Here is a 24140-nt window from a genome sequence, read left to right on the forward strand (position 1 = left end):
ATCTATCCTTATTTAATCACATCAACCAAACACACCTCTGGTATATATTGACCAAATTATTATGTTGGGTTTATTTTTAAATTTTTACTTATTATTATCTAAACTTTGCTTTATTAATAACAAACAAATATGTTATTTTTTTGTTTACAAGATTCTTTTTAAAATTATTTTTGATTATTTATAACTAATGATCGATAAATTATATTTGATTTTAATTTTGAATTATCAAAAATTATAAAAATATTTAATTAAATTGAAGATTTTTTGGAAACTATTAACCAACAATGTAGAAGAATAAACAAATGCTCCACGGACGCCATAACTTCGGGCTTTTATTTGGTCGGTCGGGCCAATTATGAGAATAATCGACCGCTTCTCCCCGAAACCCTAAATTGAGTCCCTCCCCCAGAAATATTTCAATAACCGAAACGCAAGACAACTTGTCGAACAGGATCTCGGAGAGAAAGGGAAGAATCGAATCGAATCGAATCGAACAGAGCGGGTGTCCGATGGGGAAAAAGAAGAAGAGAGGATCTGTTGATAAGATGTGGTGCTACTACTGCGACAGGGAGTTCGAGGACGAGAAGATATTGGTGCAGCACCAGAAGGCCAAGCACTTCAAGTGTCATGTTTGCCACAAAAAACTCTCCACGGCGAGCGGCATGGCCATCCATGTCCTCCAGGTTCACAAGGAACAAGTCTCCCAGTCAGTGTCTCTCTTTTTCATCTTGTCCTCCACCCACACACGAGCACGAGCATTCAACATAAGCTGTTCATATTAGTTAACCTTGTTTGGGTTTTCAATGTTGATTTTAATGCCAATTCTGTTCTACTGAGACCTGGGCATCGAATGTTTTGCTTTCGTTTGTTCATTTAACTATATTGGGGGATACCTAGGGTTTCTGTGATAAAGCACTAGCGTTAATTCCAGGAAAATTGATATCGGTGATTTACTCCAGTTGTCAAGTTTCCATAGGAATGCTTAATTTTGTATTTTTCCCTTAATTATACGATTACATTCCTCACAGAGTTCCAAATGCAAAACCTGGAAGGGAATCAACAGAGATTGAAATTTATGGAATGCAAGGAATTCCACCTGATGTTCTCGCTGCTCATTATGGAGAGGAAGGTATGCTTTATATTGTGAATTTTCCCTTGAATTAGGTTTGACATCACTTTTGGTTTGGTTTAGTATTAATCGGTGTACCATCTACAGATGATATCGTGTTTGGCTCATTTTTTTCCAATGTTCTCCTTATATTTTCCGTGTGGTAGGACCGATTTCCTCTAATTGTGCCCGCCCGTCAAACACTTCGGGAAAATTACGTGCCGTCCTATTTGAAATGACAGTCAGCTTTACAGTAGATATCCATTTAATTGTCTATTAAGAAATTAAGTCCTTACACCAAGCAGGCTCTCTCCTCCTCCTGCTATCTATATTTTTCCTTACTCAATGAAAATATCTTTTCTTTGCACTGCACCCTTCAAAATCTTTGAACGGATATCAGGACCCATGAGATCTGAACTCCAGCAGTGGATTCGAGTAGATGTTTATTGTTCCTGTTGCTGGCTGTTCCATTTTTTATGGATGGGGCGGTCCACGGTATTTTATATTGTCTGATTTATTAGGTGGGATAAATTGAAAGAGAAATAACTGAAACCAAACTTAACTAGACCAATTTTTTAATGGTTTCTTTTACAATCTCTTTTGCCTTCAATTCAATTTATCATTAAATTTTGTTCTGCTTGGAGAACCAAAGAGTGAGGTCAGTGAGCCAAAAACTCAATTGAATCTGATCAGTGTGAAAATCATAACGCACTCTAATATCTTGAAATTAAAATTTGGAATTTATGATGTTTTAAGCTTTATATTATTCTTCAGTTGATAGTTGATACTTTATTTGAACCTTAATATTTAGAGGGCTCGGTGATTGAATTTTGCAGCAATGACTGATTCACGTCTCTGTCAGGCTGATACCCTTATTATTACTATTATTATTATTTTTTACAGAGCAAGAGACTAATGCAAAAACAGCCAAAGTTGATCTTGCATCATCTCAAATTGTTGGCAGTGTGATTCCAGGAACAATTGGTACCGGATTTCCTCCCCGGCCTACTCTGGGAACAATGCCTCCTTTGTATGCTCTTGTCTACTTAAATTTCATTGAACTTTACTTTGTTCTGTGTATAAAATACAATAACTTTGAGAAAGTGAAAAAAGAAAGAGAGATGGGTTGATTTTTCGTTGCATTGTTAGTATCTGCAATGTCCCTACATCGAAAATGCTATTCTATGCTTGTGAATTGTCAAATAATGCAACCAATAAATGTAATTCCTTTTATTCTTTAAAACATTATTATCTTTTAGAAACATTACCATTGTTGAGCAAATATAATTGCCTTATGAATGCAGTTATCCACGAGTTCCTGTGCCTCCTGCTGGTTGGCCGGTTCCACCTCACCCACAACCTTGGTACCCACAACATCCAGCTATTTCTGTTCCTCCTGCTGCTCCTTTGCCGCAACAACCTTTATTTCCTGTGCAGAATGTGAGGCTCTCTGTACCACCTGCAATGCCCCCTGGGCATCTACAGTCATTACAAATTGCTCCTCCGGGGATGCCTACTGCTACACCCGACATTTCTGTGTCTCAACCTTTGTTTCCTGTTGTTCCTAACAATAGTGTTATTTCTCAAAGTTCACCATTTTCTGCTACTATGCCTCCAATGAGCCTACCATCTAGTACTTTTGTTATGAAGAGCGCAGAGTCCAACTTTGGAGGCAGCACATTGCCACCTAATAGCTTTCATACGTCGGGAATTTCAGGTTTGATGCTCTTTTCATTCTCTTTTTCCCTTAAATGTTTTTACCTTGCTCTTTTTATCTGGTTTGGACAATAATTTACTGTTAGATTTGTTCCAGGTCAGAATGAAATTATAAACTACCGGGTTTTTTTGGAATGAATTTAGTTAGAATGTAACTGAAGCACTGGCTGAGTTGAATAATGCCTTGATAACTGAACACTTCTGCTGGAACAGGCTATTGTATCTTTGATCAGAATGAAATTACTACCAGGTTTTTTAGAATGAGTTTAGTTAGAATGTAACTGAAGCGCCGGCTGAGTTATTATGCCTTGATAACTAAACACTTCTGCCGAAACAGTCTATTGTGCTTTGGTCAGTTGGCTACATTTATGAGTGATACTTCTAGTTGTAGTGTTTATATATTTATATAATTTTTTAACAATACATTTATTAAGGAACTGTTTCAGTTTTAATGCCATGACATAGTATTTATATTTATGGAAAGATTTCTATTTAATTGCAGTATATATTTTTATTTGAGTATACAGGAAAAACATTTGGGTTTTTTACTATTAGTTTGTAGGAAATCAACAATGTTGATACTGATGCTAAATATGGGCAGAATGCTAATGTTTCTGTTGGAGGACACAAAGCAAATTGTTCTTAATGTTTTTACTGCTTTTTGTTCCTTTAGACATCACAACTAAAAATATACCATGTTGGGTCTAAAGTATTGTCTTCTACAATTGTTTATTACAGTAACACCCGTAAATTCACATTCTTATGCATCTGGCCCAAATACTGGTGGGCCTTCTATCGGACCTCCTCCGGTAATTGCAAACAAGGCTCCAGTTACCCAGCCTGCAACAAACGAGGTTTATTTAGTGTGGGATGATGAGGCAATGTCCATGGTTAGTTATTTTCTTTTCTTATCTGAAGTTTGTTTATGGAATGCTTTCTAGTGCTTCACCTTCATTGGACTGTGGAGTCATTGCACTCATTTGTGGTGTAAATTTTTTCAGGAGGAAAGAAGAATGTCCTTATCGAAGTATCAGGTGCACGATGAGAATAGCCAGGTAAGTCATAATTGCCTAAAGCTAATATTCTTCTGTGGATGGTGGTTGAGTCACTCAACCCAGGTGGTCCTACATTGCATTTTGTCGTCTAAAAAGTCCTTTTTTTTTGTTTTGTCCATAATTCTGCATGTACTTTTATTTACTCTGCTATCAAAATAAAAATACACCGAGAAAAACATCTTAGCAATTTGATTGATACGATTCTACATTTTCAATCCCATTGATGCGATGAGATGTTTTATCTTACTTGGCCATTCTCCGGTTGGCAAGCAATTCCACCAATTTTGAGGTCAACAAAGGTTCAAGTAGGTATTTTCGTTATCGTTATCTTTGCTAACGATTAGTAATTTAACTTGTATAATCACTCCAGGGCTCTCGAATCTTGTTAAATATTAAGATCAGAATCTGTGCATTTGCTCTGTAGAAATTCTATCTGTTCTATTTTTTGAACTCTCATTGTGATTGATCACAAAGTCTTGGGTTTGCTGGAACTACAATTTTTCCCGTTCATGTTGTACGATATTAAATCGATGTGGATTCAATAGTCCAGGTCAGCCCTTTTTGCAAAGTTTGGTATCTACGGACTGTAAGCTAAGCTTTACTTTTCCAGTGCTGATTACGAGAATGCCTGCTGTTTTTGTTCCCTAATAAGTTCTGACGGGATTGTGTGTTTCAGATGAGCTCAATTGATGCAGCAATAGACAGAAGGATATCAGAGAGCAGACTCGCAGGTCGCATGGCTTTTTAATGATAATGCATGAGTAGTGCAGCAGCTGGGAATGCATCTTTTCGAGTCCTACTTTTAACATTGGTTGGAGAACTTGCTGTTACCGTTCTTTTAGTTGATTTATTGTATTATTTCGGGATCAGGTCTCAGGATAACAGCTATTTTATACCGTTGACAACATTTAATATATATTTTCTTGAGTTCTTAGGATCTGAAAATGATACTCTCTTTTCATGTTTTGCAATAAAAGCCAGTCTGATTGTATCAGTGTTGAAGCTTCCCGCAAGTGCGCTACTCATTTTTTTACCAAATCTCCCAGTTTGTTCTTTTCTCGTTTGGTGACATTATGCCGTTGTCTCTGGCCACACTTCACTCTTTGCGTTATTCTGCTTACCCTAGCTATGTTGTATGACATTGTTGTCGACTGATTTAAAACCAAGTATTTGGTATGCTTGAATGACTAGCGAGTTTTTTGAATCAGAGCAGGTGATTTTTTTTTTAACAATCTGAAACCAAAATCAGCGCACCCTTTATAAATTGAACAATATGTAAACAACAAATCTTTATCCGAATAAGTAGAGCTGGTGATAATGGATTCTTGACTCTATGTCGTTCGTGAGTTGGGCGGAACAGAAAACTTTCAACTGGTCTCTCTAATATTTTGATATTTTTGTTTTACATATTAAGATTACAGAGAGATCGATTACAAAGGTGAAAAGTATGAATTTGAAAGTTCATGTAATTATGTACTGATTCTAATTCAGTTGAATCTATATATTCGATTACGATTCCATCTATTTTACGTTTTTTTTCACGAAATGGCCATCATGCCCCAACTACGTAGCCTCCCTTCACTCAAAACCCTTTTCCAATATCAAAAACCCTTTCGTCCTAACAACAACACACACACATTTCTTCTTGGCAACTTTGACACGGATTTGCTGATTCATGCGTCTATTTTCTTCAAGTTATGATAGTCGTTCGGGCGCCATTGAGAACACTACGGGCGTCACTCTGCTCCGCTCAATTCACCTTATTCACTTCTCCCTTTTTACATCGCTTTTATTCGGCCGAGCCTCAGCAAACTGATCCCTTTTCTTCCACAAATTCCGGGGATTTTGAAGACCCACAAGAAGCCCGTATTTGATAGCTCCCATTATCCCGACTTCAATGTTGATTTGAAACCCAATGATGGTGATAATAATACTTGTAATGATGATGCAACGTGGTCCAATAGATACAGGGACACTATAAAAAGCAAAGTTTTTGGGGAGGATGTGTCGCATTTGAGAATCTTGAGGAGGGATGAGGAGAAGAAGAACAAGGCCGCCGCAATGGCAATGGCTCTGCTGGAGCCGTGTTTGGATGAACAAGACGAGGATGAGGATGTGGAGGTGGGGGAGGTCAAGGAGGAGGACCAGAAGTCTCTGTCTGTTGCCATTATCGGGGCTCCCAATGCTGGAAAATCTGCTCTAACTAATTTCATGGTCCGTTTCTCTTTCTTTCTTTTTTTCCTTTTTTGCTTTGCCTTCTGTTAAAAGCTTTGACCTTTGTGTTTTGGTCATGGTTGGGGGAATTTTTCAAAGAAAACGTTTGTTGGTTAACTTGCATCATTGCTCTAGATAGACTTATCTAGAGTAAGCAAGCTATTGAGTAGTTTATTGAGTGCTGATGCATTTGTTTATTGGCTGCTTACTTTTATTGTGATCTAAGAACAATTGCAATTGGTTCTATGTTTTTGGAAGTTTTATTCTGGTACTGTTCTTGCGTTTCATGTAGCTATGTTGATATTTGATATCGGCCACGTTTTTTTCTCAATATGCATAAGGTATGGATGAAGAGAAATCATTTAAACAGGTAGTTACCAGATTTGTCATCTTTATTGTTATTTTTCAGGTAGGGACTAAAGTTTCAGCAGTTTCACGGAAGATAAATACTACAACGCATGAAGTGCTGGGAGTTTTGACTAATGGCGATACCCAAATGGTACGTTTAGATCTGACTACTTGATTCCCTTCAGTTTTTTTTTTATTTTGTGCATAGATTCCCTTCAGTTTTACCAGTATCATCTGAGAGCATATTTGTTTGACTATGCACTTCTGCTATTTTATCTCCTTGATCCGATTTTCCAGTAAGTATATTTTCTATATGATGCCCATTTTAAATTCCCTGGAATGTGTTCTTATGCTTTAATCCTTCACATTAGGAAGAATATAATAAAATAAATCTTTAGAAGAATATTTAATTGCCCCAAATCTAATTACTATTGTTGATGGTTTCCAACTAATTGTGATATTCTTTCAGTGTTTTTTTGATACACCAGGTCTTATGCTCAAGAAAAGTGGATTTCCTTACAATGACATCAAAGTCCGGAATGAAAGTGCATGGAGTTCCGTTTACTTATATGACGTTCTGATAGTTATTTTTGATGTGCACCGGCATCTCACCAGGTTCGGCTTTTCTTTCAGTAATTTGGTTAAATCTTTTATAATGTGCTGATTATTTTTCTGATGTTCCCCAATATCTTATTGATACAGGTCTCTTGTTCTAAATCTGATGTGATTTCTTGAAGCTATACTGTAGATATTTTATATACGAAAGATGAAATATGTTCATAAGTAGTCATTTGTTCATATGATGCACATAAATTTATGTGTGGTATTATTTAGAAGTTTGTGGTTTCTCATTTTACTTAACCAAAGGCTCTGTCAGCACTGAAAGACACGAGTATCCATTTCTCTGTAAGTGGTATTATACAGAAACATAGTGAACTGTGTTACTGCCACATAACAGGAAACTCATAAGTTGCAATTCTAATGATAAATTTAGATATGAGTGTGATATTTTCAACTTGCAGTTGTTTCACTGTTTTGCTCTGGTGTATCCTTGGTTTACAACGTGGCTTGTGAAGTGTGAAGGTGTGACTTTTCTTCTTTTTTTTCCATGAATCTAGACCTGACTCAAGAGTGGTGAGATTGATTGAAAGAATGGGGTCAATAAAGTACCCAAACCAGAAGCGTGTGATATGCATAAATAAGATTGATTTAGTCACAAAGAAGAATGATCTTGAAAAAGTTTCAGAGGAATTTAGAGACCTTCCTGGATATGAAAGGTAAATACTTTATCTTCAGTTGACTATTCATCTAAACGATGCCTGATGTTACTTTTACTGCTTGCTAGGTACTTCATGATTTCAGGACTGAAGGGTGCCGGAGTGAGAGATCTTACTCGATATTTAATGGAGCAGGTAGTTATTAGTTAACGGGCATTAAGTTTAATAGGTCATAGATTCCAACACTCAGGACGAAAAAAGTTTGTGAAAATTCATACTGTGTTCTGTGTTTCTGTAACTTTCGTTTCTCGTTTTTCTCATTTTTTTTAATCAGTGAAAATTCGTTGTATTTCCTACTTTTTTCTATGTTTCTATACACATAACAAATAAACGAAATGAGAACCCCTCGAGCTTTACAATTGGCTCTTGTATTTATGGTTAGGCGGTAAAAAGACCATGGGACGAAGAACCCATGGGCATGAGTGAAGAAGTTATGAAAAACATATCACTAGAAGTTGTAAGAGAGAGATTGTTGGATCATGTGCATCAGGTAATTTAATACTTGCATTGTATTATTTGTTTTGATGCCGGATGTGGGAGACAAGTGAGTGTTTATTAATTTTCCGCAAACATAGGAAATACCATATGGCATTGAACACCGTTTGATGGGGTGGAAGGAATTGAGAGACGGTTCTCTCCGGATCGAGCAGCATTTCATCACTCACAAGATAAGCCAACGCAAAATTTTAGTTGGGAGCAAAGGGTCCAAAATAGGGTGAGCATGTTCATCATTTTTTCTCATAATTTTAAGGGTTCTGCAAATAATAAATAATGATGCAGGCGGATAGGCATGGAAGCTAATGAGGAGCTACGTTCTATATTCAAGAAAAATGTGCATCTTATTCTCATGGTTAGAGTTAAATGATGCAAGGAATCATCATATACGCTGTAAATTAACCAACCAGCTGGTGTGTTTACAGAAGCCAGAAGGGATTGTGAATTATACAGAATTATTTCTTAAGTTGATAAAGTTTAATATGGAGTGAATTAGCTCATTGCATTGAAAGAACCAAAGCGAAGGGGAATACATTGTCGAGGAAGAGCCGTGAATGCAGGTTCACAAGCAAAAGCATGCGAGTATGGACTGGAAAATAAATCTGTGACATGCAACTTGGACTTAGTGTACATTGATGTTTAGGTATCTTCTTTTGGTATTTTAATGTCTGAATTTTTATATTTAGCTAAGGATTAAAGTTATAAAATTTTGGTTTTTTTAAATATCTAATATCAGTGTTCTAAAACTCGAGCTAGGTGACCGCTTAGGCGTTAGGCACCGCCCAACCGCACTGAAAAGGTGCTAGTCGGCCAGCCTAGGCGCTTATAGGTGGATCTAGGAGGGCCTAGGTGTTTAGAGTTATTTTAGGAATTTTTTTTGGGGTTTTTAATTTTTAAAAGCTCAATTAAATCAGAACATAACATAAGAAAGAATTACATGTTTCTGCTTTTAATTTTTTGGTATTGAATGCCCAATTAAATCACGATTTGTTGGCTTGTACTTGTCTTAACACATCATTCTCATCTTCTTTATCTGATTACATCTGCAGACTCTACACACAAAGAAAATCGAAGCATGACTTAAATGTAATTTTATTTATTTATTTTGATTTATCTTAGATTGCCTATTATCATGACTCATTTTAAGCAGGAGGAATGAGTCAGATGTCAATTAGATTTTAACAAAATTTGAGCTACAATTTATTCTAAGCACCATTGCAACTTATCGATGCAAATGCATTTTGGGGGAAGATGTACTGAGAAGTAACTCATGGAATTACAAGAGTGATGAAATAGACCCCGTCATCTTGAACGAGTTACTGCTAGGAATACAAGCAGAAGTGCGTGCTTCTTTTCCGCCACAAAATCAGGCGAAAGCAGTGGAAAGAGGTTCCAGCATTTTTCACTATTTTTTACCAGTTTGGTAAACCAAAAGGTTCTGTCTAATTACAAAACATAATCAAAATGCTCTCCCTATAAAATAAGGAGATCGATTCTGCACATATTTGATGGGATTATTCGAAGCTATCCTGAGGGTAGTGAATAGATCCAATAATCAAATTTCTTTTGGTCTTGTGGGAGCGTAGTGACTTCAACGTAGATCAATTGCCCAATTTTTATTTTTTTTAGGCCGTGGAAGATTTGAGCCATTGGATCAACTCGCGCAGTGTTGCTTCTATCACGATTTCATTGCGTTTGATTTTACATGATTCTATCCTAATTTTGTAGGAACTGGTTCTGTTTGTATTTGATGCAATCTTCCTGATGGTTAGAAGATATTGTTCATAACCAGTGTGCTCACCAAACCATCCAGCTATTTCTTTGATAGGCCTTCGTTGCCGGAATGTAGGGCATGATAATCAATCTATTGTCTAGTATCTCCTTGTTTTATAAAGTGTTTGAAGCAATTCACAAACCTTGATTAATTTTAATAAATATTTTTGTTTTGAATTCAGATCATCAATTAAATATGTGAAAGAGTTGACACACAAAGATTTGTCGTATTGTATCTTGACGTTCTCCAACCTCTAGTAAAAAAAAAAAAAAAAAACCAAAAACCAACATATCATTATTTCTAGGGATGCAAATGTGTCGGAGTTTGGGTAGATTTTTATATTGTTCGTCATCATCATCATTTCCATTTATTATAGTCATCTTCTTCTCTATCTTTTATTCAATTTCATCTCATCTACGTATCAGTCGCATGATTGTGTATTCATACACTACTCAAATATCATATTATCACTTATAATTTACATTTTTTCTAATTTGAATTATTTTTGATAAGATGGATATTTACTAAATCGTTGAGAATATAAAAAATATATATATGAATTAGCAAATTTATCATTATAAAAAAATAACAAAATATTAAATTTATCCAACAAAAATAACATCAAATTTTATATTATTAATTTTATTGAATCTATTCAATTAATATATTTTTAAAAAAAAATATTAGAATCCTCTGCATACGAGTCCGATATCGAAAATTCTTATCCCTAATTAATCCCAACCGTTGCCATGGCATGCCTGCATTTTTGTCCAATCTCAGACCACTTTGCTTGACTTCAGAATCAGAGCTCACTTTCAAGAAAATGCAGGTGCCATCAACCCATACTGACTAAGAAAAGTATAGGAAAATGGGAATAGGATCAGAGGGAGATGTACACATAGATGAACAACCAAGAAGCTACTGGAGATGGAGCAAGCAAGACTTCTTCCCCGAAAAGTCTTTCGAGAATTGGGGAGCCTACCGATTGGCCTTATCACAGACGTCGGCCAGATTCAAGGACCGCCTCTTGAGTAGGTCCGATGAAGCAACGGAGCTCGTGGAGCTTCGGAAACAGAGTGAGAACAACATGAAACGCTGCCTCAACTGGTGGGACCTCACCTGGTTAGGATTTGGATCTGTTATTGGCGCTGGCATCTTCGTACTTACTGGTCAAGAAGCACACGATCACGCGGGACCGGCCATAGTGTTGTCTTATGTAGCCTCTGGAATTTCGGCGATGCTCTCCGTCTTCTGCTACACAGAATTTGCTGTAGAAATTCCTGTGTCTGGAGGGTCATTTGCTTATCTTAGGGTGGAACTTGGAGATCTTGCCGCCTTCATAACAGCAGGAAACATACTTCTTGAATCCATCGTCGGGACTGCAGCGGTTGCTAGAGCTTGGACTTCTTACTTCACCACACTTCTAAACCGCCATCCCGATTCATTGCGCATACGGACCAATCTCAGTGACGGGTTCAACTTATTAGATCCAATTGCTGTTGGGGTTCTTGCAATTTCGTCGGGGATTGCAATGGCCAGTGCTAAAAAAACATCCTACTTCAACTGGATCGCATCCGCCGTAAATACAGTAGTTATTGTTTTTGTTATAATAGCAGGCTTTGCTCATGGGAAGACATCCAACTTAAAGCCCTTTTTGCCTCATGGTGCTGAAGGTGTGTTCAAAGCAGCAGCTATTGTGTACTTTGCCTATGGAGGATTTGACAGCATCGCGACCATGGCAGAGGAGACAAAGGATCCACACAGGGACATACCCTTAGGACTGATCGGGTCAATGTCGATTATCACTGTGATATATTGCTTGATGGCACTCTCATTAAGCACGATGCAGAAATACACAGAAATAGACACCAATGCAGCTTACTCCGTAGCATTCCAAAGCGTGGGTATGAATTGGGCAAAATATCTTGTCGCGCTCGGAGCTCTCAAGGGAATGACCACTGTTCTTTTAGTAGGAGCGCTTGGACAGGCACGCTACACAACTCATATTGCTCGAGCCCACATGATTCCACCATGGTTCGCCCTCGTCCATCCAAAGACAGGCACCCCCATTTACGCGACGCTATTGGTTGCTATATCCAGTGCTTGCATCGCCTTCTTCTCAAGCCTGGATGAGTTGTCTGGTTTGTTATCAGTGAGCACTCTATTCATATTCATGATGATGGCAGTGGCACTTCTTGTGAGGAGGTACTATGTGCGAGGAACGACGCCGAAAACAAACCTTTTGAAGCTAAATGTGTTTCTTTTGGTAATCATTGCTTCTTCCATGGCGACATCCGCATGCTGGAGGGGATTGTTAAGAGGGATAATAGGTAATTGGATTGGGTACATTATAACCATCCCTTTGTGGTTCCTGGGGACTTTGGGGATAACGGTGTTTTTGCCACAAGAAAGAGAAGCAAGGGTGTGGGGAGTTCCACTTGTTCCATGGCTGCCATCTTTGTCAATTGCTACTAACTTGTTTCTTATGGGTTCATTGGGAGCTAAGACATTTATACGGTTCTTTGCCTGCACGGCTGTCATGTTAATTTACTATATATTTTTCGGGCTGCATGCCACGTACGACATGGCTCACCAGCAAATCAAGAACTTGCAAGACGGGGAAGAGAAAAATCCTACCCCATAAATCCCCATCGTTTGCATTGTACGATGATGGGATACAAATCAATCGAGCCCACAATTCATGAATCAGTTCAAACATTAGAGTTCCATATTCAGTATTATGCCACGAGGTTTCATTATTACTGTCATTATTAGCATCAAACTTCTTATGTACTTTTCAAATAAATTCAGACAACCAATTATCACGTGAGTCTCTCAAACAAAATCGACGAGTTCAACCTACCGATTGTTCCAAGTTCATATCCAAATAATCCACTCTTATATGTGAAGCCATGATAGAGTAGACCGATCGGATCTCAGATCAGCAATCACCAAAATAGATATTCTAAAATTGCTCAAAATAAAAAGGATATTCTAAAATAATTATATTGGGCCAGGCCTGGTGAAAGCGATGGGCTAAAATAGGCCCAATGTTCCGGGTTTAGTGTCGGGGATCTGTCGGAGGTAATTCTTACCTTGGTATAAATATATCAGTTGAAATTATGCTGGTCACAGTTGTGCATATATTTCTGTAATCATATATATTAAGAAGAGTGAAAGAAAACGGTTATCATGAAGCTGATTCCCGGCGTCTGATGGCTGCCGCTCCTCAATCTCAGCATCGCTGCGTTTTTGGTCGTTCTTGCCTTCTCTCTCTATACACGTGTGTGTGTGTTTGCTCTTGTAACTTTACTTGTGAGTTACTGATGATTGTCGCATGTTTTGGCATCTCTGTATAGTGGGGAACATACCTTATGATGCGACTGAAGAGCAGCTTATTCAAATATGCGAGGAGGTTGGTCCTGTTGTTTCCTTCAGGTGAGTCAATTACAAGGTGGGATTATTGAAATTGGGATTGCTCCCTCCTTTATATTCTCTGATGTGCATATAATCGCTTCACCTCTTCCTGAGGGAGATTTGCGGGAATGAGCTTTTTGCAAAAACTAGAGGAACCAATTTGTGCAAAAACAATTTTTTTTTCTAAGCCCTTGTTTTGTGGTTGCCCCCAATTCTGTCTCGTGAAATTGTGGTGACATGGGAGGATTGGCGCGTTGGTCTAATTACTAAGGAATTGACTGTAGGTTGTAGAGAACTTTGTTTTCGAGAAGATTAGGACGTCCTTAAAAGATATCGGTCTTTCACTGGGAGAATATTCGATAAATTGATGTTAGCCTTGAAGAATGACTAAGCTTTCTCCATTTTTTTGATGGTGAATCATTGGTTCTTGGGGCCTTTTTTTATTTAATTTTATCGGTGTCACTGACTCATTATCAATTAATAAAAGCCCTTCGTGATTTTCCCTTTCCTTGGTTTATCAGATTAGTTACTGATAGAGAAACTGGGAAACCGAAGGGTTATGGATTTTGTGAATATAAGGATGAAGAGACAGCTTTAAGTGCTCGTCGGAATCTGCAGGCATATGAGATAAATGGTCGGCAGCTAAGGGTTGACTTTGCTGAGAATGACAAAAATGCTGACAGGAACCGAGAACAGGTAAATCACTTTTACAAAGGCTGGTTCATAATCTGATCCTAGTTATTAGTAGGCATGCATTTTATTCTCATAAGTTTAATTTTGAATTATTTCCATTCAGTTTTATTCAAAATTCAGAAACAATTTATCCCCTTTTGAACTTCTTGGCAAAAAAAAAATTCTGCAGGGTAGAGGTGGTCCCGGTATTGCTGCAAATATTGGTAAGTTTTAAATTTAAAATTTTTATACCTGAAGAGTTGAACAGTTAGAGGCTTCCAAATGTCTTCAACTGAAACTTCAAGTTAACTTGCTTGTTTTAGTTTATATTTTCAATTATCTAATGCAGACCCTCAAAAACAAGTTAGAGGTCCAGTGGCGCTTGGGGATACAAATCTTTACCAGGCATTGGGTGATTCTGTTTCCATGGCTGCTGCAACTGTCATGGCTGGAGCCATTGGAGCCGCTCAGACTGCTAGCTCGTCTGATCAGATTGGGTTGCAAACTCAGGCCCTATTGAGCATTGATCCTTTGACTCTGCATTTGGCCAAAATGTCTAGGAACCAGTTAACAGAAATCATGGCTGAATTGAAGGTTAGAATATGATTAAATTTGACCTGGATTAAAGTATATTACATTAAATGGTATCAATACTTCATTTGGGTTTATTATTATTTCCTATGTTAAAAGACTGACTTCACAACTAATTATGTCACTTTTAAGCGACAAGACGAGTTTCGTGACTAACTTCTTCTTGCCTGAAATGAATTTACAACCATATAAAAGGTTGCAGGATTAATGGCAGATAACTTGTGCTCCAATCATAATGCATATTTTCCGTGTAAGTCTATTTCTATTCAATGGCTATATGACATCATATGATTATTCAATGATGGCAGGCAATGGCTACCCAAAATAAAGAGCAGGCCCGACAGGTCTTACTCGCCATCCCGAACTTGCCAAAAGCTCTTTTTCAGGTTTTTACTGGCCTTTAATCTTCTATGAGTCTTCTTGCTAACTTTTTAGTGCCATTACGTACTGGTGCAATTTTTGGTTTTTCTTTTTTATGTCACAGTCATATTGTATGGATTTTGTGACACATCTCTAAAGTTTATTTTGTCCGTCTTCTCTTTTCCTTCATCTAGGGAGCATAAGAAGATTTTTTATACCGCCTTTTGATTTCTTCATAGTATAGCTTCCTTGCATGATTCTAGACGACGCAATCGACTTATATTCACAACAATGCATTTGAGTGCAGGCCCAGATAATGCTTGGGATGGTCTCTCCGGAAATGGTTTGTTTTTTTAATCCAGAGTGTATCTTGCTATTATCTAGTTGAAATCTTCATGGTGGAGGGATCAAGTTTGATATTATATACTATTCAGTTGCAGATGCCAAATATTAGACAACTCTTAGCCCAGTCAATACAACCTTTAGTGCAGAGTGGTCAAACTCTTCCTGGATTGCCTCCCCTTCCACAGAACAAACCACAGTTTGGTTTGTTGCCAGATTCACGTGAAAGTCAAATGTCTGCTAGTGCACCAAAGCTATATGCTCCGCTAACGCTTGTGCCGACACAATCTCAGATTCAACATTCACAACTAATGCAAAACCAAATTCCACATCAAGCTCAACTGCTTGTGCAATCTGAAGTTTCATCCCTTCCGTCTGTTCGTCCACAGTTATCGGGCGGCCTGCCAGTCCGACCACAAATTAATGTGCCAATTTCCTCTTCATTGACCCAACAAGCGCAACCTTCAATGTCACGACAGGTGGGTCAAATTCCACCTACTGATTTGGTGTGCATTGGCAGCTGATTACTCTGAATGCTAGCACTCATCTTTCTGCATTGATATGTCTGGCCCACCTACTGATTTGGTGTGTAACGGCAGCATATCGCTCTGAATGCTAGCACTCATCTTTCTGCCTTAATACATCCAGAAGTTTCAGCCAATGGCCCTTAGAAGCCCAACTTGGCTTGAGGTTTATTAACCCAAGAGTTGAAGCCACTTGACACAAATTTATCGGGATAATGAATTATCCGTAAAATGGAATCAACTTCAAGAACAATTGGATTCAACTTGTGATTGAATATATTTGTTAAGGGGCTTTATTTTTTTGGAGTCTGTTAGGAAAATCATTTTCCACTTATACATAGTGTGTATAGAACTGAACTTAGATTTGATATATTGAACCAAGCCTTGACTAAATTTCATTTTGGCGCAGCTAGATTTTGAAGTTGGTGCTAGTGTTCTTGGAAAACTAGTTGAGTGACATAATTATATATTACCATAAAAGATCCAGCAGGAACAATAGTTTGCACCATCCTTCATTTCAGTTATCTTCTGGGTCTTGTATAAATTTGTATTGATGTATGTATTATATTTGCTTGTCTGTGCATGCATTTGTTCATGTGCATTAACTTTACACTGCAAAGTGAGAAAGGACTTGACCGAACCGCACATGCTGAGGCTGGTTTAACTGGCTTAATTTTGTGGGTGATTCAGTATTGTCTGATGGCTTTTTATTGTCTGAAAGATCGACTCATTTACAAGTGCCTGCTAACTACCATGATCTGAAAAGAAGCTTTCTTGAACATTTTGCACATATGAAAATGATATATTAATAGCCATCTCGTCAAAAGGTTGTTGGCTCGTGGCTTTTGCAATCAACTTCAAAATAATTTGGTTTTTCTATTTTATGGTACCAGTCTATATCCTCAACATCCTCAGGTATGTTAGAGAACAAGGATCAGAAAGGGCTTGCTTTGAGTTCATTGGGGAAGGTGAGAATTGTGAATACTAACCAAGATCAAGTGATTAGAGCACCTAAACTCGTGAAAGTGAGTGATGGAAGGGGTACCACTTTATCAGAAGACGCAAGTATGCATACGCAAGTTTCTGCAGCATCCCAAACGTTTGTTCCTTCTGGAAAACAAATTTCTCTAGCAGAAGAATCTTCAAAGTCTGAGAAGCAAGCCTCGAAGGTTTTTAATTTTTCCTTTAATTTATATTTTTTTCCAACTAATTTCATAAACTGTGATTTATTCTTCTCGTACCTTTTTTGTTCTATCGGGATGATATTTAATCTCATAGTTTAACCATGTCTGACAGTCTGACTTCATTGGTAAAAAATCTTAGATCTCGCTGATGTGATAGGGTCAAATTTTGGAAAGTTTTCTACTGAATAAGATGTCTGTTGCTTGTCCATAGGACTAACATATTTTGTGTATGATATGCCAAAGCAAAACAAGAGTTTTTTTAAATTTTTATGGGATCTATTGTGTAATCGTTGCATGTTTACGCACTTAAAGGTTGTCTCAGGTCTTGTTTTAAACTTTCATTTTGGGTATAAATTGTGAAAGAATTAAAAACAGTACTTTCTGGGTGGTTTGATAAAGTTAGTTCAACTTGATGCCTGCTTCTATTTTATCGACTCTATTCCAATATGTTGCAAATATATTATTATGGAATAGTCAGCCATGACTTGATCGTTTTGTAACCTATATTGAAGGTCCTGTGAATTTTTAAGGAAGTCTTGTAGTTTGTGAACTATGCTCTTGTATGTTTTTATGCATGCATGCATTTGTGTATCTTCACATATGGAAATGTTTTGAGGTCAATGTGTAAGCATGTTACAAAATATGATGGGCAAAATATGATGGGCTTTCTTTTAAATAGTTATATGACCAAATTTTGATATGTGCAGATGCAACTTCCCCTTGATGTAGATTCTGCCTTACTCGAGCAAGTGTTGGATCTGACCCCAGAGCAGCTGAGTTCCCTGCCGCCAGATCAGCAACAGCAAGTTATTCAACTTCAGAAGATGCTCCGGCAGGCTGCATGAATAAATTTTTTTAAAGCATTGAGATTCCCAGCTAATCTAAAGTCATATTGTTTGTCTTTTGCATATATTTTTGTGGAGCTTCTGGATGCAAGTGAGTTGCATCGTGTAACAGTAAAGCTTGTCACCGAGAATAATGTAATAGAAATTGGAAAAGAAATTTTTACATATTCTCCCATGTCAGTTAATCGTTTTGTCTATGATAAGTGTGATATTCAGTGAACGTAGATGTAATATTTTTTCGGTTTGATTTTGCGTTTTTTGGGGCATCAGCTATGTATATAATCATGAGACATAGCGTAGAAGTTTGCAAAGTTGTGGTTTCTTGAAAATTATGGAGGCTTATGCATGAGTATGCGCGTTAAGTGTAAGATACCAGTAAGATTGATGATAGTTTAGCAGAAAAGTTTTTATCTACGAGTCATCCTACTGATACATGAAAAATCCAATACAAATATCATTTATCAAAATATAATGAATTTAATATAATGATAAATTTAGTATAAAATCTCGTTAGATAATAACAAATTCTAAAAATATAATATTGTAAATATAGATATAACAAAATTTTTATATCTTTTAATATTATTCTTGTATTATACTATTGTTTTTATGTATGTGCAAAATTATAATTTCTCATTTACTTCAGTTCAGACATAGATAAAATCACAATCTTATTTTGATCGACAACGATAAAATATAATTTATTTAAATTTCACATATCTTAATCCTAAAAAAAAATTATTATGGAAGTTATTATATTATCCGGAATTATAAAAACTTTACTTAAATAATTCATTTTTATCCAATTTTTGGTTGGTTTCTCCCAAATTGATTGACAAAACAAAACAATGAATCGCTCGCAGGATTGCCCATGGGTTTCCATGTTATAGGATAACGTTTTGGCCCAAGCTGTGTGTAGCTGACATGTCTATCAACTCCATTTCTCCGTCGCATTTCCAGGTGATAATATCTTCACCCCAGCTGTTCCTCTTTTGGAACAAATGCTTTACTTCTTTCGAACTTTTTGTTAATTGAGTAGATATGGAATCCGCAGCTTCTGCAGCCCATTAGTTTGTGCAGCAAGAGCAGAATCCTCGGGCCTCCTCGGGCTACTGCCGCCGCTTTGGTTACCGATGAACAACACGACAATTCATCCAATTTATACCCAATGTCAGCTTCTTCCTTCCCACTCTTTCAACCCTCTTCTCCTCTCCAGCCTACTCCCGCTTCCGAGGTTAGCTCTCATTTCTTGTCAACCAGTTGCTATCAGGCTTGTACTTTCTTTATTGTATTATTTACTTTACCAATGTTGTCCACGATAGTTTGAGCTTGCGGACCCGGATTTCTATAAGATTGGATATGTTAGGAGTATGCGAGCATATGGAATTGAGTTCAGAGAAGGTCCTGATGGCTTCGGAGTGTATGCCTCCAAAGATATTGAGCCTCTTCGTCGGGCCAGGGTGAGTTCTGTTCTTATTGGCTGATTAATCTTCACCAAGAATATGCACTGTTGACTGTGTGAAATTTCAAAAGTTTCTCATTGATTGGTTTTGGCATCTTCTTTTGGCTGTGCAGGTGGTCATGGAAATTCCATTAGAATTGATGTTAACAATAAGCAGTAAGCTGCCTTGGATGTTTTTTCCAGATATCATACCAGTGGGTCATCCTATATTTGACATTATTAACTCGACCAATCCTGAGGTAACTGTGTGATAATGTACTTCCTTCCCCATGTTATTGATTTAAAGAATTTCACCATATTTGTAGTTGCATTAGACTTTTTCCTTCTTAAAAAATCCCCTGCCTATTTGCCACCTATAAGTCACCTTACCCTGTTCTATTGGACATGTATTATTCGGCTGTCAGACAGATTGGGACCTCAGAATGGCATGTCTGCTTCTCTACGCCTTTGATTGCACGGATAATTTTTGGCAGCTGTATGGTGACTTCTTACCTAGTGCTGATGAATGTACCAGCTTTCTTCTAGCTACAGAGGTTGGAATCTATGTTACTAACTTGGAAGATCCATTTGCAACTTTATCATTTAATTCTAATTGAACTCGTCTAATATGTTTCGTCAAGATAAAATTTTATAATTCATTTTTTAGTATCCTAGTTTTACACTTTTATTCTTGTAGATCATCAGCTAGTGTTAGGTTTGGAAAGAGTTTGAAAATACATCTTGCGGGAAAAAGAAATTGATTTGATCTTGTAATTTTGAATGACATTCAAACTTTTTTAAATCGGCGATGGAGGAGATTCTACTTGTTCCACATCCTACATGCAGTGGATTTTAGCTAGATTTAGGCAAAAAAATTACTTGCGTGCATCATTATTTGTCTTACCTTCTTATTTTAAATGTCGTTGAGCTAGAGTCAAGGTAAAACAAGCTCGAACTTATTTATGGCTACACCTGTTTCGTTTGACACGCCTGATATACTTCCATTTCTCCGGCGTCTACAAAGTTCAGGAGGACCTTCGGGAGTTGCAGGATGAGAAACTTGCTTCTGCTTTGAGAGCACAGCAACAGCGGGCATTTGAATTTTGGGAAAAAAATTGGGTATCAGTTAATATTTTATGCTTTGTATTTTCTATCATTTTTTACCATATACTGAAGTTTAATCCCATCTTTATGTTAGCACTCTGGAGTACCCCTTAAAATAAAACGTCTTGCTCTAGAGCCCGAGAGGTTCATGTGGGCAATGAGTATCGCACAATCTAGATGCATCAACCAGCAGATACGAATTGGAGCCCTAGTCCAAGATGCAAATATGCTTGTCCCTTATGCTGGTTAGCCTCTGTGATTTTTTTTGTTACTATATTTGTCTGATGTGCTTTACATACATACACACACACAAACAAACGACAACAGTTCGACCAAACTATGGTAATGCAATAAAGGATAATGCTGCAATGTTGTTCTTTTGGCAATCGCCATTATTTCAACTTCAGATAGATGATAGAAAGCGGAATGTGTCACTCTCTGAAGCCTAAATGATCACCTACCATTTCTCTGTGTATGGGCATCTATATTTAGAGGCCATCAAATTCACAATCTATGGAAGCTATTATTTTTATAAGTTTGATACATCCTGTATACTTCAATCCGATAGTTTTACATTTTGATTCATTTTAATTCGAGAGAAAGATTGTGATTGGGTAAGTTCACAAAAACTCGCTGATCTAAGATGTTTTGTTCTTTGTTCTAGATATGTTGAATCATTCTTTTCAGCCGAATTGTTTTTTCCACTGGCGTTTCAAGGACCGGATGGTTGAGGTCTTGATAAATGCTGGACAACAAATCAAGAGAGGAGATGAGGTAATATTATGTTTTGTGGTCTGCATCAAATAGGAGAGCCAAAATGATAGGTCTCTTAAATTCTTGCATAGGAGATGAGGTAATGATATATTTGTCTTCTGCATCTGTAGAAGCATCCTTTGCAAGAATTTAAGTGGCAGCACTTTGGCTCTTTTGGTTACCAAGAAAAATCAACGAAAAGTGTTTCTGAAACCATTTGACATAAAGAAAGGGGAATTGATTGGTTTCCTAGGTACATTGCATGTTTTGTTAATTGTAAATCTTTTAAGAAAGTGATAATTTACTTAAATGCATAAAGAAAGTAATGTCTCAAATACTTGACAAATTTATATTAGCAAATCAACTTTAATAATAGAATTGAGGTGAGGAATATTGTTAATTAGTGCTATATGATAGGCATCTATCTCACCACAAATCCATTTTATTTTATCAAAAGAAATAGATGAACAGACAAACTAATGCTAGGCTCAATGATTCTTAAAAGTTCTCTTTAATGCAGACAGTAAAATGGTACTTCTTCGTTATCATTGATATGATACTCATGTTGTGATTTGTATGCAGATGACTGTAAACTACATGAATGAACAGATGAATAACTTTTTCATGCAAAGATATGGATTTTCTTCACTCGTGGTAATTCTTTCTCATTGAACTTTGTTTGTAATCTACGATCCTTAAAATTTTGGTTTTTTGTTCTCTACATTTCTGGTTACATATCTGCCAAGAGAGGATTTACTGACTCTCTGATGATCTTTGTAGCTGAAGATTATTCAGGGCATTTTTTTCTTCTAACTATTCGTTAGGGTTTATATGGTGTTATTTGGCATGCATTTGCTGCCACTGCTTGCCCTTAAGTCGAGATCAAAATTCAAAATTGACTATTTGATTTATAAATTTTAAAGACTGTGCTTTGGAGTGAATTTGGACGTGGGGTAACTCAAATATCAACCCTTTGGTTTAGATTTGTGAATCCTGTTGGCAGAATATATCAATACTTGTCAATATTTTTGACACCTTCAAAATGTGGAACTCTTGTTTTCTTTCATTAATTCGAGTGCAGGCATCAGAATTATTTACGCATCCCCACCATAATCTCGATGGATTTGGATAACAAGTTTGTTGGCTTCTCAAGTTTACTTATTTGATTTTGACAATCCTAATCATTTTATATTGCTGATTTATTATCTCTGATGCCTTTTTTGATTTTTGAAAGTAGATTTTTTCTTTGTTAATTTGTCTTATGGTCAACAACTCCCCCTTTTTACCTGAACATTGCAGAACCCTTGGGATGTTATCCAGTTCTCTGGTCACTCACGGGTTCATCTAGATTCTTTCTTATCTGTCTTCAATATTTCTGGCCTCCCCAAAGAATATTATCACAACAGTAAGTCATTGCACTTTTTCTCATATGCCATTTTATGTTTAACATTTATTTGTAAATTGAGTCGAGTTATTTTATGACTCATGAAATAGAGATATATTATCAGGTAAACTATCTGGTGACGGGGATACCTTTGTTGATGGAGCAGTCATTGCAGCTGCAAGAACATTGCCCACCTGGTCGGATGGGGACATCCCTCCTATTCCAAGTCTTGAAAGGAAAGCTGTGAAGGAGTTACAAGAAGAATGCCAATGGATGCTTGCAGAGTTTTCCTCAACCGCAGAGCAAGATCAGCAAATTCTTGGTAAGTTTACGGTTCAAAGTAATGTTTTCTAGCCATGGTAAATATAATCAATGTGCTCATGTCACAGAGTCGATGCCTGAGGCTAGGAGGACTCTGGAAGCCGCAATAAAGTATGTAAACTTACCTGCACATGGTGCTTGGTGTAAGTAATACGACCTGACTGAGATACAACATATGCATACTGGTTGTTATTTGCAGGTATCGGATGCATAGAAAATTATTCATAGGGAAGGTTGTCCAGGCATTGAATATCTATCAAGAAAGGATACTATACTGATTATGGATGACTGATGCTAAGCTGTGGAACAAAAGGCTAGAAGGTCATCAATGATGGCATCAACTCAAATATCAGGGAGCTGGTGCACCTAGCTCTTTGATGCAATGTGTTGCGACTTATGATCCCCACTATCAGATTCAGAGGAGAATATTTTGTTGATGCCAGGGCGTTAGTTCTACTGTAACTTGTAGGCTTGTTACCCACGTTGCTGGTGCATTGAAATTTGATGAGCTAGCATTAACTTTTGCAGCTTTGGAGAACCTTGGAAGTCTTACTGTCACACTGGAATCACTGTTCTGGCAATTTTTCTCAACCTACAAATATTGAAAATTTAATGCGTGGACAACTTTATTCAGACATTGAATGTATAGAGTGGAGAGTGATCGCTTGAGACAATGTCAGAACCCACCACATCAGCTCCAATTACAATTTTATTTCTCAATATAGGTTATTTTCCGCGCACATTATATGACCATGTTTGCTTGACTCGTACTGTTATTAAGGTAAAAAGAAAAATGCAATTTTTTTAAAGTACTTTGGAACATTGTTGGACCTAGAACAGAATCAGCGGTTTGGAAGGGTAAACAATGCCTCCATTTTTCGTTCCAGCTCCCACATTCTAGTTAGCTTCTCTTCTTTTATCTTGTTCAGCACTGGATGTTTCTCTTGTTTTGTACTGTTATGCTCCAGTGCTCCATTTTAGATTCTTCACTTGTTTTGTTTCAAATTCATGAATATAGTTACTCGAATCTTCAAGCTGGGGTCTGGATGAAACATTTCATAATTTACTAGAAATTAATCCAATGTTAATTAAGTGAGACTGCCGTTATCTATGGAGATAAACTTGTGTAGGTTGTTTTGTGGGGCTTGGAGCTTCAATCTTCAATGTGGTTACTCGGTAAAAAGTTTAGTATATGAATCTATTATTTTGATTTTC

The 24140-nt window shown here is 37.1% G+C and overlaps 5 protein-coding genes across 10 annotated transcripts; all 5 read left to right on the forward strand.

Annotated features, from left to right (window-relative positions):
• Positions 1-313: 313 nt before the first annotated feature.
• On the forward strand, positions 314-4873 carry LOC142522357 (protein SUPPRESSOR OF FRI 4-like). 3 transcript variants are annotated; one of them, XM_075625686.1, is made up of 7 exons: positions 314-706; positions 1029-1129; positions 2012-2138; positions 2413-2825; positions 3563-3714; positions 3826-3879; positions 4556-4873. In XM_075625686.1, exons 1-7 carry the CDS (start codon positions 510-512, stop codon positions 4625-4627), a joined length of 1116 nt encoding a protein of 371 aa, XP_075481801.1. In that variant the 5' UTR covers positions 314-509; the 3' UTR covers positions 4628-4873. The 3 variants fall into 3 exon arrangements, with proteins under 3 accessions (XP_075481801.1, XP_075481802.1, XP_075481800.1); XM_075625685.1 differs by having other exon boundaries at positions 316-706; positions 3826-4873; XM_075625687.1 differs by lacking the exons at positions 3563-3714; positions 3826-3879; positions 4556-4873 and adding an exon at positions 3380-3549.
• A 545-nt stretch (positions 4874-5418) lies between these two features.
• LOC142522356 (GTP-binding protein ERG-like) lies at positions 5419-8936 on the forward strand. Its single transcript, XM_075625684.1, is given in 9 exon segments — positions 5419-5744; positions 5746-6093; positions 6503-6592; positions 6911-7056; positions 7560-7718; positions 7787-7853; positions 8101-8208; positions 8294-8433; positions 8499-8936. Coding segments are annotated over 9 exon segments (1311 nt in total). The 5' UTR covers positions 5419-5576; the 3' UTR covers positions 8584-8936.
• A 1748-nt stretch (positions 8937-10684) lies between these two features.
• Positions 10685-12812, forward strand: LOC142521648 (cationic amino acid transporter 5). Its single transcript, XM_075624764.1, has one exon. It carries the CDS (start codon positions 10856-10858, stop codon positions 12629-12631), a length of 1776 nt encoding a protein of 591 aa, XP_075480879.1. The 5' UTR covers positions 10685-10855; the 3' UTR covers positions 12632-12812.
• Positions 12813-12959: 147 nt separating this feature from the next.
• On the forward strand, positions 12960-18254 carry LOC142521649 (cleavage stimulating factor 64-like). Of its 3 annotated transcripts, none has more exons than XM_075624765.1 (10): positions 12960-13242; positions 13347-13425; positions 13926-14100; positions 14201-14300; positions 14426-14670; positions 14976-15053; positions 15335-15370; positions 15462-15848; positions 16787-17062; positions 17785-18254. In XM_075624765.1, exons 1-10 carry the CDS (start codon positions 13203-13205, stop codon positions 17920-17922), a joined length of 1554 nt encoding a protein of 517 aa, XP_075480880.1. In that variant the 5' UTR covers positions 12960-13202; the 3' UTR covers positions 17923-18254. The 3 variants fall into 3 exon arrangements, with proteins under 3 accessions (XP_075480880.1, XP_075480881.1, XP_075480882.1); XM_075624766.1 differs by having other exon boundaries at positions 15468-15848; XM_075624767.1 differs by having other exon boundaries at positions 14267-14300.
• A 470-nt stretch (positions 18255-18724) lies between these two features.
• On the forward strand, positions 18725-23647 carry LOC142523258 (protein PLASTID TRANSCRIPTIONALLY ACTIVE 14). 2 transcript variants are annotated; one of them, XM_075626987.1, is made up of 13 exons: positions 18725-18882; positions 18977-19156; positions 19245-19382; positions 19498-19623; positions 19789-19917; positions 20393-20482; positions 20562-20712; positions 21132-21241; positions 21803-21874; positions 22520-22625; positions 22729-22926; positions 22994-23036; positions 23125-23647. In XM_075626987.1, the coding sequence occupies exons 1-13, from the start codon at positions 18847-18849 to the stop codon at positions 23201-23203; spliced, it is 1458 nt and encodes a 485-aa protein (XP_075483102.1). In that variant the 5' UTR covers positions 18725-18846; the 3' UTR covers positions 23204-23647. The 2 variants fall into 2 exon arrangements, with proteins under 2 accessions (XP_075483102.1, XP_075483101.1); XM_075626986.1 differs by having other exon boundaries at positions 18741-18882; positions 18962-19156.
• The last annotated feature ends 493 nt before the right edge of the window (positions 23648-24140 follow it).

The sequence above is a fragment of the Primulina tabacum genome, chromosome 13 (genome assembly GCF_025594145.1).
Source record: "Primulina tabacum isolate GXHZ01 chromosome 13, ASM2559414v2, whole genome shotgun sequence".
Classification (NCBI taxonomy): Eukaryota; Viridiplantae; Streptophyta; class Magnoliopsida; order Lamiales; family Gesneriaceae; genus Primulina; species Primulina tabacum.